This window comes from Anabas testudineus, chromosome 5, assembly GCF_900324465.2.
Source record: "Anabas testudineus chromosome 5, fAnaTes1.2, whole genome shotgun sequence".
Lineage (NCBI taxonomy): Eukaryota > Metazoa > Chordata > Actinopteri > Anabantiformes > Anabantidae > Anabas > Anabas testudineus.
Window position 1 is genome coordinate 16869285 of NC_046614.1, and position 19315 is coordinate 16888599.

Sequence of the window (19315 nt, forward strand, 5' to 3'; positions counted from 1 at the left end):
CACTGTGGTGATGGCTTCCCACACCCACTGAATGGTGACTTTCATTCCCTTCTGAGGACCACTGCACCATGCTTTCTTTGGCTGCCATCCCTGATTTTTTTAAGAGCATAAACATTATGCTGAAATTAAGGTTTATGAAAGCACATCTGTTTACAGGAATATGTTCTTATGTACAAGGAAAAAGCTGTAAGAAGTAATCAAGAACTTAAGTTAATTAGGATTTCCTGCATACAACCCACTGCTCCTTGTACAGCTGCTTTGTGTATGTGTGTGTGAGAGAGAGATGCAATAAGGATTTAGCTCATCGCCTCCACAGAATGTGATTTTCTCTTGTTGGGCAGTGATGCATAAAGTTGGAGTAAAGATTACTTTGACGTGTGATACCAGCCAGAAACTCTCGCAGAGATTAAGATTTAAGTTTAAGAAATCTCACCTGATCCTGTATTGATGCTTGAAAATTAACATTTCTAGGATTAAGATTAATTTCTCCAAAACCAAACAGTTTAGTATTAAGTTTTTTCCCCCACTCTTAGTAAAAAACATAAGAAGTCATGTAGAGTTCAAGCACTTCCCTCGAGAATACAGCACTACTGCTTGTGACCCTTAAACTATAGAAACATACAGCCAGTGGGTTAAAAGAAGTAAAAAAGAACTAGCTAGCAGGTGAAAGTCTGAATGTCACTGAAGAATTTCACACTATTTATGGATTTGACAAGTAGAGTCACTGAGTTTTGAGTAGCTTTAGGGCACAACAGGAGAACTGAATTCATGTGGACAAGTTTAGGTTTATATCTAAATACACTTCAATTCCTAAAAGCATAAAAATTCTTATTTTGCTACTTACTAGTTGTATGTATTATTTAAATGGTGAGGATGCGATTATGTCATCCTGATGTTGTGTCTCGTTTTTTTTTTCCTTCTCCTCAGGGCCCAATGGGACCCAGAGGACCACCTGGCCCCAATGGATCACCTGTAAGTACCCTGTATTTCTCAAACTACACAAGAGCCAGACACACCTGTAGACAAGATCCTGTGTTCAAACACAGACAGGATACTCAAGCCTAAATCTCATAATTGTACTGTGTTTGTTGCCTCATACATATGGTATGCCACATTTTCAACCTCTCCAGGGAGTATTTAATAACAATAATGACCCCAAAATGACCAGCACAGAGCATGCCACAGTCTGTCTCAGATAAATATTTACACACATCCCTGTTTTAAAAGCATCAGTGTTTGCTTTCTGGAGGAAGGTGGCACAGAGAGAATACTTTTATGTCCCAGCTGCAAGCTCCAGGCCTTTTTCCTATGCCACACTGAGACATAATGTAGAGCACCTGATAATTTACCCCTACTAGGCTTACCCCACCACCACCTACCACCACCATCTTTTTTTTTAACCTGTAGTCCTTCCCAGCCTCCAGAATAAAGCTATTAAGTTTTACATCATGCCAGCCGACTTGCCTCAACTTGATATTTTTGGAGAGGTTGACTGCTCTGTTCTTTGACTGCTTTTAGACGGGTATCACCTGACGTGTAGAAAAGTAGTGTACATTTGAATAGCTGCAGTTAATAATGTAGACAGACACCAACATGATGAAGAGGTTTTGTTATGGTTGAAATAAAATTACATTAGTAGAAAATCTGCTAAAATGACTGATTGATTTACAGAAGTTGTATATTTAGAATTTTTTGCCATTTTTTGACACTTAAGATGTCACAATTACACTACTAAGAAATAAAATAAAACGGTAATTGGAAGATTGATTGATAGTAGAAATAGACATTAATCACATTCTTACAAATTACAAAGACTTATAGTTACACCTAAACTGTCTTAAAGTAAGATTTGGGGCTGCAGCAAATTAATACTGTAGTTTGCTTTGAATATAGCAAGTTGGGTTTATTGTTTAAAGAAAAAGAAACCAGCATAAATCAATCTGTCTTAATTTCATATTGATAAGTTCAAGTCAACAATAAGTTAATTAAGTAACCTTAGTGAAGTTTAGATCAAAGTCCTCTGTTTATACAGTCTATACAAAAGATGTTTTTTATCTTCATGTTACAGTCTCTCTTCTTTCTACATTTCAGGGCCCACAAGGTTTCCAAGGCAACCCAGGAGAGCCTGGAGAGCCTGGACAAACTGTAAGTATCCAACAGTGTACTAGTCCTTCCCCTCCACACTACATGGTTTATGAAAGCATTTCGAAAACCTTCTTAAAAGGTCTCTTACCAGTCTGTCTTTACCCATCTTCTCTCTGATAGCATCCTATATTTTTCTTTGTACCACTAACTCTTTCCATTGGTTTTCATTTTTTTTATATAACTTCTGTTCCTACATTTCTGACACTCTCTTAGCTTCACCATCTCTGGCCTAATTTACCTCTCCTGTAGCTTTTTGAAATCAGAATGTCCACCCTCCCCTGTCCTGTCCTCATTCCCTCAGCAGGTACACAATGCAGTGTCTCCCCACTGCTGTGTTAATCTGCGCCTGTGGAGTTCAGATAAATAGCCTCTGAAATGTCTTCTCTTTTTAATACATGCCAGTGAATCATTATGTGTGATTAAAATCAAGCTTCCTACCAGAACATAACTTGACAGTTGTAGAGGGGTCATCGTGTTGGTTCAGTGTTTGTGAAGTCCAGAGATCGTTTTAGCCTTTGAAATCATAATGAGCCAAATATGTTTGCTCATCTGAGTAGAAAATTCCCAACAAGGTGCCAAACATTAGTGCTTCTAAGTTTTATTTTGTCTGCAGTTTCACCTGAGAGACTACCATGAAGAAAAAAGAAAACCCACTATTGCAGCTAGAATAATAGTGATAAGACCAACAGACATATCAATTCAATGACAAGGGGAAGAAATTGCCAAGCAGAAACAACGATTTTGAATACTTTGTGCAATCTTTTTATCCCATGTGTAATATGTACTTACACAATTAAAATGATGATTAAAGTTTTGTACAAATGTTTAAGTGTAATACATGCTTTGAATTATGCACCAAAGTTCATACTGTGTAACGTTGCCCTCTGCAGGTTATGTATAGTGACTGTGTCTCACCTTGGCTTGTTTTCTTTTTTTTAACTTATAGGGTCCTATGGGTCCCCGTGGCCCACCTGGATCTCCTGGAAAACCTGGAGATGATGTAAGTAGGCCTGTCACACTTTGAAATGTTAAATGTTAAAACATATTTAAAAAGCATGAACTCTGACATTTAAAGCTTAATCACTAAGCTTTGGCTTCACTATCCTCAGACTGTATTCTGGGTGTACTCTATTGCAATCTTACACTGTCAGTGTTCAAATTGTCATATCCAAAATGGTATGTGTTAAGGGTTGTTCCCTGTATGCAGTGGTGTGTACCTATGAGAGGTGATTAAATCACAGCTGTCAGAACATACTGCATCACAGCTGGCACTGCATAGGCACAGACCACTCCGAGTGCCCAAGTGGTTTTAATTCTGTGGTTGCTGGGTTTAGGGGTCCCATTCTTGGCTTTTAGATAGATAATATGTATATATTATACAGATACAGTATATTAATTTTACTATATTTCATTACAAATCATTTTTATTTGATTCAGATAATTATCTATTATTCTAGTTTACTGCTGTATCATTCTTCAGCTCTGAGTGTTATTTTTGGTCTTGTTAGTTAAAGCCACTTTGCAACTCTGGGTTAACACAACAGTTATTACAGTGTTATGATACATAACATGCCATGCATTTAGACCGTTAGTGTATTCATTAATTAATTACATATTGTCAGTCACACAATAACAATCTGCAAAATTACTTCTGTCTATTGCACTTGTACAATGTGACCAAACATGTTGTGCACTCACTTTTTTTATTGAAGTGTACATACCCATTTTCTTATCATTCTCAGTCAACAACCTGCATGTATGCTTTTTATGCTGCTTTTTTCGTGTGTAAAATCTACTACAAATTATTATTATTTACCTACCATATACCACATAGACATAAACATGTAACTCCTAACTTTAGCCACACGATGGCAGCAGACCTGAAATATCACTCTGTGTCCACTAGGAGTGCTTGCTTTCCAATCAACTACATTAAGTATAGTATTTTACATTTTAAATAAACAAAACTTAATTCACACATTTCAAGAAATTTGTTCCTTTTTGATTCTATTTTAGGGTGAAGCTGGCAAACCTGGAAAATCTGGCGAGCGTGGACCTTCTGGACCTCAGGTAAGATTTTTCTAGATTCCATTGTGACTGTTTAAGTGTGTGTTTGTGTATCTTGTTAAAGCACCTAATATACTGTTGTTTAGTAATAGTCAGTTTTGAAAAATATCACATTATCATCTCACAGACTGAAGGAGATTCTCTGACAATAAACAGACTTGCACTGCAACCATTAGCTGAACCTTTAAAAACAGATATTGATGCTGTCATTGCAAAATAACATATTCAATTCAAGCTGTCTGTTTATTTTAACATTTATTAATAGCCTCACAGTGACAGTAATCATGGATTACTGTATATAATAATGAAACTAAAGTCTGATTAGAGTTCATCAATGTTTTTTTAATAATTATCTCAAAATGTTCTTTAAATCTCAATTTGACTCCCACATGCTCGAGATGACAGCAACCTAATTATACTATTACGCTCATGTTTGCTTGTTGTTATTATTTTTTTTTTTTAAATTAAACATCTCTCCTCTTGTATCACAGGGAGCTCGTGGTTTCCCAGGGACTCCTGGCCTGCCCGGCATCAAGGGACACAGAGTGAGTGTGTTTGTTGTCTGTTGATGCTTTTCAGGAAAGTTACTGAAGGTGGTTGTTTGTCTTCTTATTTTTGGTTTTCTAACTATGCCTGGTCTGTTCAAATTCTTTTAGGGTTATTCAGGTCTTGATGGTGCAAAGGGAGAGACTGGAGCAGTCGGCGCTAAGGTAGTATTTCGTCTCTGTGTACCAGCAGTTTTCTAGTTTGTTAATGAACTACGCTATTGTTTGTTTCTGTCTGTGCTGATCATGACATCATAAGCTATTATTAGTTATTATATTATTATTAATAAGTAATTATTGCCATTAAAACAAGTAATGGCAATTCTTATTTTATGTTACCTTGCCATACTAACAGCTTATGTTCCCTCCCTTTAGGGTGAGGCTGGTTCACCTGGAGAAAGTGGAGCTCCTGGACCAATGGTGTGTATTTACGGACATCACCAGCAAAGCATCGTAACAGAAAATACTGGATTATACTGGAAACTCATTTTAAAGGTTGCCTTCCTTCTCTCTCACACAGGGACCTCGTGGTTTGCCTGGCGAGAGAGGCCGACCTGGACCCAGTGGAGCTGCCGTGAGCATCATCTTTTTTTTTTATAGAGGTTTTTGGACATAAAGCTAGTATCAGATTTACAGCAGATGGTTTAGATGCTTCCATCTGCTTTCTTTTTTACAGAGCTGGAGAGAATAGAAGTAGAGAATAATTTAGGGATTTAATACTCGTAGTTTCGTTCATGTTTTTCTACCATTTGCTTGCATTGATGCATTGCTTACTACATTCAGGGAGCACGTGGAAATGATGGTTTGCCCGGTCCTGCTGGCCCCCCTGTGAGTATCTCATATAATTCATTTTCATTGCTTTATTGTCCTTTATTATTTGACTTGAATACATACACTATAGAAAAATCTATTCCTGTTTCTTTAAACTCCAAACTGCACACATACACTTATCTCTGTCTCTGTATCAGTGATTGATAGTTGAACTGTCTTTGTTTCTGTAGGGCCCTGTCGGTCCCTCTGGAGCTCCAGGCTTCCCTGGCTCTCCTGGTGCAAAGGTAGGTTTCTCGGTTTCCCCAGTTTCGGCTTTCACTTCACATGTTTCATTTGAGAAAATAAGTGTGCGTCTGTCCCTTTATTTGTACATCCCTGAACTCACTCATTTTATATAGGGTGTGAAACAGGTGTAAAAATCAGTTTTGTAAATTCTGTCTTGTTAGAATAATACTTTCTTGAATTAAATTATAAAAGGTTTATATAGTGGCAGGCAGCTCAGGGAGGATTTTGTGGGGACAAGTTGAAATACTTTATTGAAATTGGAGAAGGCTGCACTGCATTGAAAAGTGCTTTAAGTCGCCATCTGTGTGGAAAATTAAAAAAAAAAAAAAAGAGGGAGGGGGTAAAGTGTTATTCATCCTCTCTCACTCCTTCATACTGTCCTTTTCTTCTCCCCTCTCCCTTGCATCTGATTTATTCCTACTGCATGGCAGACAGGATCAGCTCTGTGCTCGAGGGCCCTGTGCTAGCGGATTGCTTTCTTTAAGCTCTTTCAGAAATTACAGATGGGGTATAACTTTACAAAAATACTTGGCTCAAGATGTAAAAATATGTGTCTTTATGCGTGGTTGTGTATTGTATGAAGTTAAGAGTATAGCTTGTCTGCAAGAGAGTCTGCCACTGTGTGACTTTATAATATTGCAGCCAGAGTCCCATGGTGAGGAACATTAAAAATCTCATATTACGTTATTGTGCTGTACCTTCAGGAGCTTGTGCACTGTATATTTAGATCAGGCATGCCTATTAACTCTCTGAGAGCTCATTAAGTGCTGCCTCATTTTAGTGTTTTCCTCTCTGAGCCTTGTGAGCAAGACTTGGCACATTTAAAAGAGACACAAGACTAACACAGTAAAAAGCTAGCAAGACAGAAAAAACAAAGTTATGTGATCCTCAAATTAATAACTAGAGCAGTTTCACCCGGTTACAGCTGAGCATTTAAATTGCATTATTTAGTAACCGCCAAGCTACTGGCTTTAAAATGCCAAGAATTTTTTCCATAACTTTGAAAAACTGGCAGTGAGTCACCTTTTTTGCAAACACTTAAAAAGTCAATGATTGTCATACCATTGCATCTGTTCAGTCTAAAAAACTGCATTAATATCAAAGGAATTCAATTCACCACCATTACGCAGCATAACTCCGGTGTGGTAAAATCTGGCTTATGTACATTGTAGGCAGGGGCACAAAAATGACTTACTGGCCAATGTCATTTTAAGACTGAAACAGATGGTCTGTTGTTTAGTTAGTCACCTTATTATTTATGACATTAATTATTTATGTACAGGTATAATACTTGGTGTCCAAGTTGTGACCTAACTAGAATAATACTTAGTGAACTGAGACGGACCAAAACCCAGATTTCACCATTCCTTCACTTGGATATTAAAGTCAGCAGATACAGGCAATATCTTATTAAGAAATGCAGCAGATGATACATACAAGGTTGGCAAATAAGTGCAGCAGCACAACAAAATAACAAAGCAGCTGTCAAATATACACATTAATTCGACTAGAAATGTGCCACTGTTGTTAGTCTAAATATCAAGTGTGTGAAGGAACTTTGTGTGTTATATTAATGATAGGCAACTGTACTGAACATGGCTTTTAAAAAAAGAAACCCATGTACAGTACAGTTGCCTTTTATTAATTATGTTGATGAATGGGTTGTGTGTAAGAAGATTCGGCAGCAACAAGGAAAAAAAATTACCTAACCTCGGAATAATAACCCAGCACATTTTACCAGTATTTAAACAAATAAGATGAAAGCTTGATTAATGTTCAACAAATCACAATCAAAAGGAAAATATTCTCCAGCAAACGTTACAGTTAAAAAATTATCAATACTATTAATAACAAATAACTTAACTTACTTTAGTTTGAAAAAACAGATCAAACACCTAATTCAAAACTATCTTAACATGAAAAGGCCACTGATCCAGAACAAGATGATAATGTACACAGAGACATTGTCCATTTCATAATCTTGTATTTCATTAGGTTACCTACCTAAAAATCACCCAATTATTACACAAATAGTACAATTAAACAACTAAAACAAAACTAATAAATGAAGAGGAAGAAGAAGGAAAATACATGCATTTCATATTATCACAGTTATAAACCATGGTAAATACTAATTAAAAAATATACAGGTAAATGACTTCCAATTTAGATTAGTAACTATTTGATGTAGATGTGTTTTCTATGTGAAATCTAAAAGTGGTAAATCTTACTTTTATGTCACCTGTCCACGTTTTCTACTTCGACACCTTCTTGTCTCATTGAGACTTGTTTTACTGCCCCCCGTGGCCGGAGGACAGAAATACAGCGGCTGTAGCGTTAGCATTAACGTTAGCGTTAGCAACAATGAGCCTATTAAAACAAGCAGCAACACAAATGCGAGATTTATACTTAACCTCGAGTGTTTTTAAATATATATTCAGTCTAATTAGAAAAAAGTACTTCAGATACTAAAGGGTAAGTGGTTTCATTGTCAAATTATATCCGGTTAACTGCAACAGTTAATCTTAAAAAGTGTTTTTAAGATTAGCATTAGCTAAAAGAGTTCACACTATCAGGTTGAGGACATCCACTCACAATCTGACAACCATAATAATTAATTAATATAGATGGAAAAAATACTTAGCTTGGTTTGGCACTGGCATCCTGCATTTCCGTGGACATGAACTAAATCCTCTGGTCAGAGATGAAGATGGTGCCATCTTAAATGAATAGACGGATGCTAATTATGTAGGAGGATAATAGTATGTTATGACCTGACAGGACGTGGTGGACTGGAAAATATTTACATGTTGAAACAGGAGCAGTGTTAGGAACAGAGTACAAATCAACAATATGGAAGCAGGATGCCTGAGCAGAAGACGGACACTGCCGGTGTAAACAAGTCTCCTGTGTTCAGAGGTTGAACAAAGGCCTCATCTAAATCACTTCACTGATCTTTTCACATTGCCTAGTCTGTGGTTGATGAACCGGTCAGTGATGAAGAGTAATAGTATTTGTGGCCTAATTCTCAAGGATCACTTCCTTCACACCTGTCGCCTTCTACTTCTTTTCTGGGGTTTTAAGGCAGCCTGCATCCAAAAATGTTGCAATGCTGCCATCTGTAGGTATCAGTTCTTATTGCGTTGCCTTATTCAAATAGTCTTCATAAGTCCAAATGTTCTGAAGAAGTTATACAAACTAGAGTCTAAGCCTCTGCTAATTAAAATATCCTTTAAGTGAACCTCTCCTCCTGAAGTCCTCTATCATGTCTCCCCTTTCACAGCTATACCTCCTACATCTTGTAGGAGATATTGTATAACAATAGTTTCTGGCTCCTGACTTTCTCTGCACATCCTTTTTCATGTTTCCTCATTAAATACACCTGTCTTTTATAAGCATGCACATATTAAACCTTATAGGTGTTGACTGGCTGACTGATAGATAGATAGATGGATTGATTAACTTTGCCTCATTTTAGTAGTTAAGTATAATTTATTTTATTTATTTTGACATACAAAATAAACTCTCTCCCAGTGGCAGCATCCATAGTAAAACAGAATACAGTAATACAGAATACAGGTTAACAGTATTGTGGTTTTGGAAGGAAATGGGAAGGACGTAGAAAGAGTCCTCAGGAACACTCTCCAGGACGTAATACCATACTACTAAAAAAATTATACAAATGAATAAAGAACAAAAATGTAAATAGCACTTTCTATTACTATTATCTTGTCACTTATCCTTTAGAATTCAGTTTGAGATTTGTGATTCTCTTTTCTGCCTTTTGTGCATTGCTGACTAGGGAGAAGCTGGTCCTACTGGTGCCCGTGGACCTGAGGGTGCTCAGGGACCTCGTGGAGAGTCTGGCACTCCTGGATCACCCGGACCTTCTGGTGCTTCTGTAAGTGATGTATTTAAAATGAAACTATTTGCATATGAAATCTAGCAAAGTTATTGCAGTGTATTCACTTACTTTCTCTCTTTTTGTTTGTTACAGGGCAACCCTGGTACAGATGGTATCCCTGGAGCTAAAGGATCAGCTGTAAGTTTAAAACTTTCATTTGTCTGTATTTCAAACTGCCATCTTGTTGCTCTTTTCTTTCTTTTCTCTTCTTTTCTCATTTAACTGTTGTGCTATAGAGGTCACGGTAATACATTTCCCATTACCCATGTAAAATACATAAGACCAGGCCCTTGATGTTGTCGTTTAAATGGCCACCTGTCCTCAGACTGTACAGTCTTACAAGAATTAGGCTGGTGACAGATTGACAGCCAGGTGCCCAGAACAAGTTGTCATTGAAATTTGTGCTACTTCCTCTTCATCACCGTCTTTACTTCATCTTCTTTACTTCAGACAAGATAGTTGAACTCTGCAGTTGATTTTATGATGCAGAATTTATATTTTTATATTCACTGAACAGTGACCAAATCAAATTATATAGAAAAATATCGCACTGCTAAAAAACATCCCATTAGATGAATAGTTTAGCGACCAACCATCTTAATAACTTCAATTCCCACCCTCCTTCTTTATATGTAGGGTGCTCCTGGTATTGCTGGTGCTCCTGGTTTCCCTGGTCCCCGTGGGCCTCCCGGTCCTCAGGGAGCAACTGGACCTCTTGGGCCTAAAGGAACATCTGTATGTACTCAATCAACCATTCATTCACAATTCACAGCTGATATATACTCCTTTATGTTGTATCTAACAACATAGCACAGTTACTGGGTTCAAAAGTAAAAATGATTCCTCTCCCTCTCTGTGTCTTTTCTGTCTTTGTTATCTGCATATCCACTCCTCTGTAGGGAGACCCAGGTATTCCAGGGTTCAAGGGAGAGGCTGGGCCCAAAGGAGAAATTGTAAGTTTTGTTTTATTTTCTTGTTCCTCTACTGCTTAATTATTTATCCATGTGTTCCACAAAATCCAAAATCCAAAACAGTATGTATGTATAACAGCTCCACAAAGATGAAGTAGCATTGAACTTTTTATTGTTTATGGAAAAACAATGCAGTGGTCTGTAATGGATGTGTTTTCCAGGGACCAGTTGGTCCTCAGGGATCACTCGGGCCACAAGGAGAAGAGGGCAAGAGAGGACCCAGGGGTGAGCCCGGTCCTGCTGGACCAGTTGGACCTCCTGGAGAGAGAGTGAGTATCACTAGATTGGTCAAAACTAGGTTCCTGTCTAGTTTTTTTTTTTTTATGTGTACTGTGCTGTAGCACATCACTGAATAAAATGTTTCCTCATGTGTAGATTTGTGTTGGAAAGTAGATCTGAAATTTTTGTTACTGTTGAATCAGGGACGTATGGAAAAAATCTATTTATCTTCAGTGTTTTCGATAATATATTGGTAATCATAACCCTGACTCTCATTTTCTGTTTTCTGTTTAGGGAGCTCCCGGTAACCGTGGTTTCCCAGGTCAAGATGGTTTGGCTGGTCCCAAAGTGAGTATCATCACTCATTCCTGAAAAGGTTTATTACTGCTGTAGGAACAGAAAATCTGATCTGAAGGAGAAAATTAATAACACCAACAGAGGGATTTTATGTGTTTGAAATAGCATTTATAAACAGCAGTTACTAACAACAAAGTCCAGTATTGGTTTACTATTTGGTTTTGTTGCAGTAGTTGCAGTAAGAAAATGACACATATCTTAATCATCTAATAACATTGTTTTTACTACATTTGATATATTAAATTAGTCCAATTATTCCAAATTAGCTACTGTCTGACTTTTTGAGGAGCTGAAAGTCACTGGACATCAAACAGGCCTGTATACATTCAACCTCTTGCCAGAGGAAAAAGATTGAATATTATTAAGAGTAATTAAGGAAAATTAGATGCTGTTCTGTCTCGTGAAGATGTTCCCTTGGTTACTGTTATCAGTGGTTATCAGACGATGTGTTATAGTTTCTTCTGGTATCTTTCCTTAAGTTGCTACATCATTACACGCAGCTGCGAAATATATTTTGATATTTTTCAATACTAGAGCAACCAACAGTTATTTATGTAACATCTTATGTTAGCTATTATATCTTAGTATTATACTGCTTAAATTAAAAGATTAAAATTTTACACAAGCTTTTCTCAAAAACTCATAAATCTAGCTACACTGTTTTCTTTAAGAAAAATTATTTTGAATCGCACTGATAGCTGAACAGTTAGAGCACAATCTCTACAAAGCTGTATAAGGGTATACGCAAGAATAAAACATAAAATATATATTTCTCCAACTTAATACCACTGGTGTATTGTTACATACTTTTTTCTACAAAAGGGTTAGAAAAAAATTGCCTTTCTGAGTCACATTCAGTTCACTAGAAAAGAAAAAGTGAAAAGATGCAATTAGCATTCTGAATTCAGATAATTATCATTAATAAAAGACTTTGGAATAAAGAATTTTGAACTTGGCTAATGACTAATTACTCATCAATCACATTTGAGAGTATTTACCAACATTTTGGTTAAAAAAGTTTCCTGTGTATTTTATTGACTGAAAAAAAACTTTTTCACCTCATTAACTTTACATTAACTCTCAAATAGAATTGAACTGCACAAAGCAGCAGCAAAGCGGCTTACAGTTTAGAAATTATCTGTGTGATGAGGCGTGTAATAAGTGGGGCACCTTTTCAAGACTCAGCTCTCCTGCTTGTTGGTGAATTCATCTGACAATAACTCTAACAGGAGCACGGATGCATGTACGTCCAGCATGCAGCCACAAGATGGCAGCAGAGCTCATAACCACCATCATGCACAAGTGACCTGAATGCGCTAAATCACCAAAGCCAGAATCTCATTTCACATTATCCTCCCCACGCACTGTTTCATTTATCTCAAAATGAATGTGTCAGAATTTAATCTTGTCATCTCCAGCAGGTCAATGACACTCCTTCCTACAGTTAAAAAGGAAACTCAGTTCTTTTTGGGTTAGAAAATTGAAGTGTCTCCTCCTTAGTGATTGACTGATTGACCAATTCTGTTTTCATTCTCTTTCCCCCAAAACAGGGAGCCCCCGGTGAGCGTGGACCCGCTGGCGCCAGTGGTCCCAAGGGTGCTAATGGTGACCCTGGCCGTCCTGGGGAGCCTGGTCTGCCTGGTGCCAGGGTAGGTTTGTCCTCTCCCTGTTGTGTATTATCACAGTGTAGTGATCTGCTGGAATACTCATTTTAGTTAGGTAGGTTTAACAATTATCACCTATCAGTGTGAGTACAGTATATACAGTATATAAGATTGCACACTGAAGATAATACATTTGTGATCATCTTTTACAAATTATCTAATTTGTTGCTCCATTTTAATTCGTTTTAATTCTTGTGTCTTTGTGACAGTGAGTTTTAATCTGTTAATTTAACTTAAGAAGTAGAAGATTTAGCTCAACTCAGATGCTTGTAAAAACTGTAAACCTAAGGCACTAACAAGACAAAGTCTAATTAAGAATTGGTCAAAATTCAATCTATAATTGCTGAGCTATCCTTAATTTTAGTTTATTCTATGAATTTTATAATACAAAATACTAAATTGTATTGCATATTGTAATCTCACAACATAACCTACAGTACTTCTACACAGACACAACTGCTGCTACCTTAAATGGCCTCCTCTGAGGCATTTTATCAGATTCTCCACAGCTCTCTCTTTAGCCAAGGTTAAACAACCTTTTTCACGAATGCAGTTTTAATCCCCCAAGACTCCTGTAAACAAACTTTGATGTATAAAATATGCGGCGTTCACCTTTTTCATTTGATTTAAACCCAAGCTGAGATAACTCTGGCCACTAAACGTCAGTGTTCATTCATTTATGTTTTGTTCTTAGTCACTTTCCTGAGCAGCTGTTTTAAATGTTTATTCTTACAGAGTTTCCCACAGTGCCACATGGTCACATAGAGATGACTCTAATTCCTTTCTCTCCTTCTGTAACAGGGCCTGACTGGACGCCCTGGTGATGCTGGTCCCCAAGGCAAAGTTGGACCTTCTGTAAGTCAATTTTTTGTTATTGTTGTTGTTTTGTTTTAATATCATACAATTTGTTTGTCTTTTTAAATCAGTATAGTACAGTATAATGACACAGCACGTATCCTCATACATAGGGCTCTATGTTTTATTTTTTGAATATTACATGTGGAACAACTGGCGAGAAAATTGTAATTTCACCAAATGTGCTCTCATCACATAATAACTCATAAGTGGTTTCATTAAATTATCCACCAACCTCGTCCCCAGTGGTTTAATACGCTCAACAGTCCTGGTTTATAGAGCAGAAAAGTCTCACACATTGTGGTTTGCTTCAGCGTTCACATTGAATTCACAGCATAGGCATTTTCTGTATTGGTATGTGTATTTATTTAGGAGCTAGACAAGCCATGAACATTTCAACAAATTCATTAATTGTTGCATATCCTCCGTGGACATAGTGAACATTTCTCAGCTACATCCCCAATTCTGACTCAATTTTCTAAGTAATCACTGCTCTACATTCCGCATTACCAGTGAAAATCCAGAGGAGATTTAGCATTTTTCCATTGCAGGCCTCAGTTTATCCCTCACTATCAGACCCATCTTTTTACAGCTGTCTTTGACTCTTCATGGTTGTTAGCAGGGCATTCTAGTTTATACATTGTGTTGCTTAGATTGTCTGTTTTTATTAATCTCTGAAGAATATTGTTCGGCATAGTATATCTAAACTGTCTTCAATTTACTTGACTAGGGAGCTTCTGGTGAGGATGGGCGTCCAGGACCTCCTGGTCCACAGGGAGCCCGAGGACAGCCTGGTGTCATGGGATTCCCTGGACCCAAAGGAGCAACTGTAAGTTTTTATACAAACATTTATGTGAGAGTAACAAAGATGTCATCTGTCAAAGGTTTGATTTTTTCAGCATGTTAGATTTTAAGTCCATTTGTTGTTTTATTTGTATTTTCTAATCCAAATTATAACTGCTCAGCAAAATCTGGAGCACTTCTGAACCATTTTCTGCATTTGGATGTGCACCACGTACATGTGCTCTCTCTACTCAATATAGGTACAGGACCCAGCAAATCAGCAGTGGCCTTTTGGTTAACCTTTACATTTTGTTTCTGTCGTGATTAGGGAGAGCCTGGAAAGTCTGGTGAGAAAGGACTGGCTGGAGCTCCTGGTTTGAGGGTATGTTAGATCACTGCGTCTGTTTGCTTTGAATTCATTTCAGTGTATTCATAGTTGTGCCACCATGTTTTCTGATATCAAAATATAAATATTAATTAATTATTCTATTACACTTCACCACATGACCTTTAAAATAAATAATAGAAAACAACCAGATGATTTCAACATGTGTTTTAACACTCTAAATGTTCATGACTATCAAAAGATCTAAATTATTAAACACATTATAGGGCATTTGAACTGGGATTTCTACTGTATTTATTTGTTGCCTCCTCCTCCTTTCTTCCTTTCTCTCACTTTTCCTTCATGTCCTCAGGGTCTGCCTGGTAAAGATGGAGAAACCGGCCCTGCTGGACCCCCTGGCCCTGCGGTATGTATCCCTATCTACCCCATGCTACTCCATATAGCTTTACCGCTGATATTATCTTTCCCTTTTCTAAGTCTGTACTTAGAAGCAACCCTCGCTATCTCTATTGCCCAGACTGCCTCAATGATAGCTCTGTCTGGGGAAAAAAGTCCTTGACACAAATGTCTGGACATAAGATGTCATCACTGACTCACAGACTTGCAGCTTGTTTTGAACTTTGTGTTTCAGTGCACTAAACAAATTAAACCCTGTTTAATCTGATACATCATTATCTGCAAACCAAAAAGTCACATCTATTATGTTTACTGATATCACAGCTGCAAAGTTGGCATTATTTTCCTTCCATCTTAATAATCAAAGTCATGAATATGTGAAATTGATGACATTTAGTTAATGATAGAAATGGACTGTGATTATAAATTGTAATAATGGGTTGTTTACGTAGGGCCTTGCTGGAGAGAGAGGAGAGCAAGGACAGCCCGGTCCCTCAGGCTTCCAGGTGAGTGTGTCTGCTCAAACCTTAATTGATAAAGTTTATGTGTGAAAGCAGCCATTTCTCTACGTGTGTTTTTAAAGATGGTGGAAATTATATCACTATTTTTACAGTGTAACACTTATATATGAAAAACATCACCTAGTTTATCTTTAGCATTCCACTGTATAAACAGTGTAAACATCAGGACACTCTGACCTGATAAAAATATTGCATTATATGTAAGATGTTTACTTTTAGAATCAACCTAATTTCACAAAACACAAATTTGTGTTGGTTTTTTGTTCATTTCTGTTTCAGTTTTTTTATACACATTTTTTCCTCCTATGTAAACAGGGTCTGCCTGGACCCCCTGGCCCCCCTGGGGAGGGAGGCAAGCCCGGAGACCAGGTTTGTGCACTTTTTGCTGAAATCCTTGTATAGCTACAGTAAAAATACTAAGTTTATTCTGTGTTAGGCTTGAAAAAGACCACCTAAAATACTCAGTGCTAAAGTGAATTGGTTTATACTGATATCTAAATGACTTGATAGTTCCCAATATGGCACTCATACGTACTTTTCTCCTAACTGTTACAAAAGTAGTTTCTACTAAGCTGTTAACAAGCTGTTGGTGTTTAAGAGCAAGTATGCTAAGCCAATTTAAATACTTTATTTTATATTATAAAATGCCAGCAATAAAATTAAGGTGAAATTAAAAAGTTAAAATATGTGTGCACACCACAGTTTCAGTGATACTGAACAATTTGTTCTGTCTTAAATTTATTTAAACAATGAACTCTAAGGATACACATAGTGTTTGATACAAACATCTTATCATTCAAATGCTAATCATTCATTTATTAATATATTGTACAAATGTATGTATTATTGTGAATGGAAAAATGAAGCATTAAGATGGTTTTAGCCAAATAGATGTGCTGTTTATGTGTATTTTTAAACTTAATCATGTAAATATCCAGGTCTAAATAATAATTTTGAGTTGATCATTGCCAGTTGTAAGCCAGCTATTTCTAATGCTTCCTATTTGTAAACATACATGTCGTGACTTGTTATATACTGATCCTACATGTCTTTTTTTTCTTTAAGGGTGTTCCTGGAGAGGCTGGAGCTGCTGGTGCTACTGGACCCAGAGTAAGTTGACAGTCTTCAGTTAACTTCACTGTTCTTTGGTCAACTGATTATCAGCCATGCTTACTGATTTTTGCCTGTGTCACTGTTCAGGGAGAGCGTGGTTTCCCTGGAGAGAGAGGAGCAGCTGGCCCTCAGGGTCTGCAGGGACCTAGAGGCCTGCCTGGAACTCCTGGAACTGATGGACCCAAGGTGAGTTCAACATTTTGTCTAAAACTAGGAAAAGGTAGATTTTTGAATTATTAAACACATTCCTTGAGGTGCACACACACACTACTGGCAAATGTGATTCTGCAGTACTTGTGCCAGATTTCATATATAAATCCAACACATGCAGCAGAATAAACAATCTGGGCATGTGATCAAATAATAATTACCTCAGGTGTTTGTGAGTTGAGCTGTGTACAGTACATTCAGGATTTATGTCTACGTCAGTGTTCAGTGTACACACGTGTTTTGCCCCAGAAATAGTTTATTGGAGGAAGTAAATCACCCAGATCGTGACATGTGATCTTGTGAGTTTAGCTGGAATAAGCTATGTGCCACTTCCACTTTTGCCACTTTTCTTTTCTAACTGTATAAAAATACCTGTCTCCCTGACACTATGTTTTTGGGATCCCCCATGGAATCGCAGCTTCAGTTTCATAAAGTTACTCTTAATTCTTTCAGATTTTCCTAATTTTTTTGTTTTGGAATTTGAATGTGAGATTCTATTACTGTTTGAATGATTCAACTAAGTAAGGATATTGGATTTAAAGGTTCACAAGCCGAAAACTGGGAAACCACTAGCTATTAAGGATTAGAAAAAACTGCACTAAAATACTAAAATAATTAACTTTTTTTACTTTACAACTTTATTTTATATTTATTTTATATCATGCAATGCCAGCAATGTAAATTGACATTTAGTTTTATTACATTTTAAACAACTGGTACCTCACTATTTTTCAAGAAAAGCTACACAGTCACTCCAGCCTCTGCAGTAATTTGTCACAATTGCTCTGTAAGTAGAGGGAGCTCAGAATGGCTTCAATTTCCCCTTGCTGTTCGTTATCTGGTCAGATTTTAATCCCGGTTCATAGGTTTTCTTCCTTTAAGGTCAGGCTGGAGCAGATAGAGAAGATGAGGATTATAGAGCTGACATGAGTGATGGAGGAGGGATGAGCAGAAGGTTTGTGGATGGTGATGCAGGGTTCTGAGGAAGATGCAGAATGATTTGCTGCACAGGACACATTGTACACCAGCTGCCATAAGTTAGAATATAGCTTTAATGTGTTCACAGCCAACACTGAGGCTGTGTGAGCCTTGTGGTTACAGCTAAATGCCTATAGATAGAGAGCAGAGTTAGTGTTTGTGTTTGATTTCCTGTGTGAGGCTGTGACAGAAAGTACTGCTGATAAGACTGATAGCTTCTGACCAACATTGGGACTTAAAGAGTAGGTTAAAGTCTGCATTTGCTTCCATTTTCTTGCCTTTGATATGTGTATGATAAAACTCCCCTGTCTACTAAAAATGCAGAATCAAAGGTGGACCTACATCAAAAGTTTTTCCCCACTCTTGTTTAAGTTAGACATGGGCAAAAAAGTTGGCAAAACTGTTCATTTTAATCCAGCAAGTAAACAACTTGTGTCAAGAATGATACAGTGTTGTTGTTGTTTGTTTTGTTTTGTTTTTTCATTTTTTCAATTCTCTGCAAACCTTGAACAGACAATGCAGAGACAAAGATGAGCGTGGGTCTTTTTGTTGAATACGAACACGCCTTCTCGTTCTGTGACAGCACCATTTTTGTGTTTCTAACTCGTATATAAAGAAGCACAAACTTTTGGCAAAAGCAATATAAAATAATACAACAAAATATATTCAAGTCTTAAACCATGACTGCATCAGGAAACATTGTTGGTAACAGGTGCCTATATACAGCTCAGTATACAATAACCTGTACCTTTCGTCTGTGTGTCTTTTTAACACACTGTTGTCATTGTGCTAACCCATCTCCATTTATGTCTCCTCCATTATAGGGTGCCATTGGACCTGCAGGTACCCCTGGAGCTCAGGGACCCCCTGGCCTGCAGGGTATGCCTGGAGAGAGAGGAGGCGCTGGCATTCCTGGACCCAAAGGAGACAGAGTAAGCCATGGCGGGAATGTGTTAGTGGCACAATATTCATATGTGAATTATGTAAAATCTTCTTTATTTAGTGTTAAGTTTTTCTCTGTGATGTTTTTTTTATTGCTTTAATAGGGTGACCTTGGAGAGAAAGGACCTGAAGGTGCTCCTGGTAAAGATGGAGCTAGAGTGAGTGAAGGAACCTTTACATCTAAAAGTTAAAGTTCTTACAAATGGGAGTTTTTATTTTTTTTATTTTTCAATTCTCATGTCA

The 19315-nt window shown here is 37.3% G+C and overlaps 1 protein-coding gene across 2 annotated transcripts in view; it reads left to right on the top strand.

The window, feature by feature from the left end:
- Positions 1-19315, top strand: part of col2a1b (collagen, type II, alpha 1b) — a 42466-nt gene that overhangs the window by 9905 nt on the left and 13246 nt on the right. For both annotated transcript variants that reach the window (XM_026348920.1, XM_026348921.1), the window contains 27 exons: positions 928-972; positions 2092-2145; positions 3092-3145; positions 4162-4215; positions 4704-4757; positions 4869-4922; positions 5133-5177; positions 5278-5331; positions 5541-5585; positions 5759-5812; positions 9616-9714; positions 9811-9855; positions 10354-10452; positions 10617-10670; positions 10850-10957; positions 11202-11255; positions 12815-12913; positions 13730-13783; positions 14514-14612; positions 14895-14948; positions 15265-15318; positions 15761-15814; positions 16145-16198; positions 16895-16939; positions 17030-17128; positions 18955-19062; positions 19177-19230. In XM_026348920.1, the coding sequence (XP_026204705.1) occupies positions 928-972; positions 2092-2145; positions 3092-3145; positions 4162-4215; positions 4704-4757; positions 4869-4922; positions 5133-5177; positions 5278-5331; positions 5541-5585; positions 5759-5812; positions 9616-9714; positions 9811-9855; positions 10354-10452; positions 10617-10670; positions 10850-10957; positions 11202-11255; positions 12815-12913; positions 13730-13783; positions 14514-14612; positions 14895-14948; positions 15265-15318; positions 15761-15814; positions 16145-16198; positions 16895-16939; positions 17030-17128; positions 18955-19062; positions 19177-19230 (1746 nt within the window). The remainder of the gene's footprint in view (positions 1-927; positions 973-2091; positions 2146-3091; positions 3146-4161; positions 4216-4703; positions 4758-4868; positions 4923-5132; positions 5178-5277; positions 5332-5540; positions 5586-5758; positions 5813-9615; positions 9715-9810; positions 9856-10353; positions 10453-10616; positions 10671-10849; positions 10958-11201; positions 11256-12814; positions 12914-13729; positions 13784-14513; positions 14613-14894; positions 14949-15264; positions 15319-15760; positions 15815-16144; positions 16199-16894; positions 16940-17029; positions 17129-18954; positions 19063-19176; positions 19231-19315) is intronic.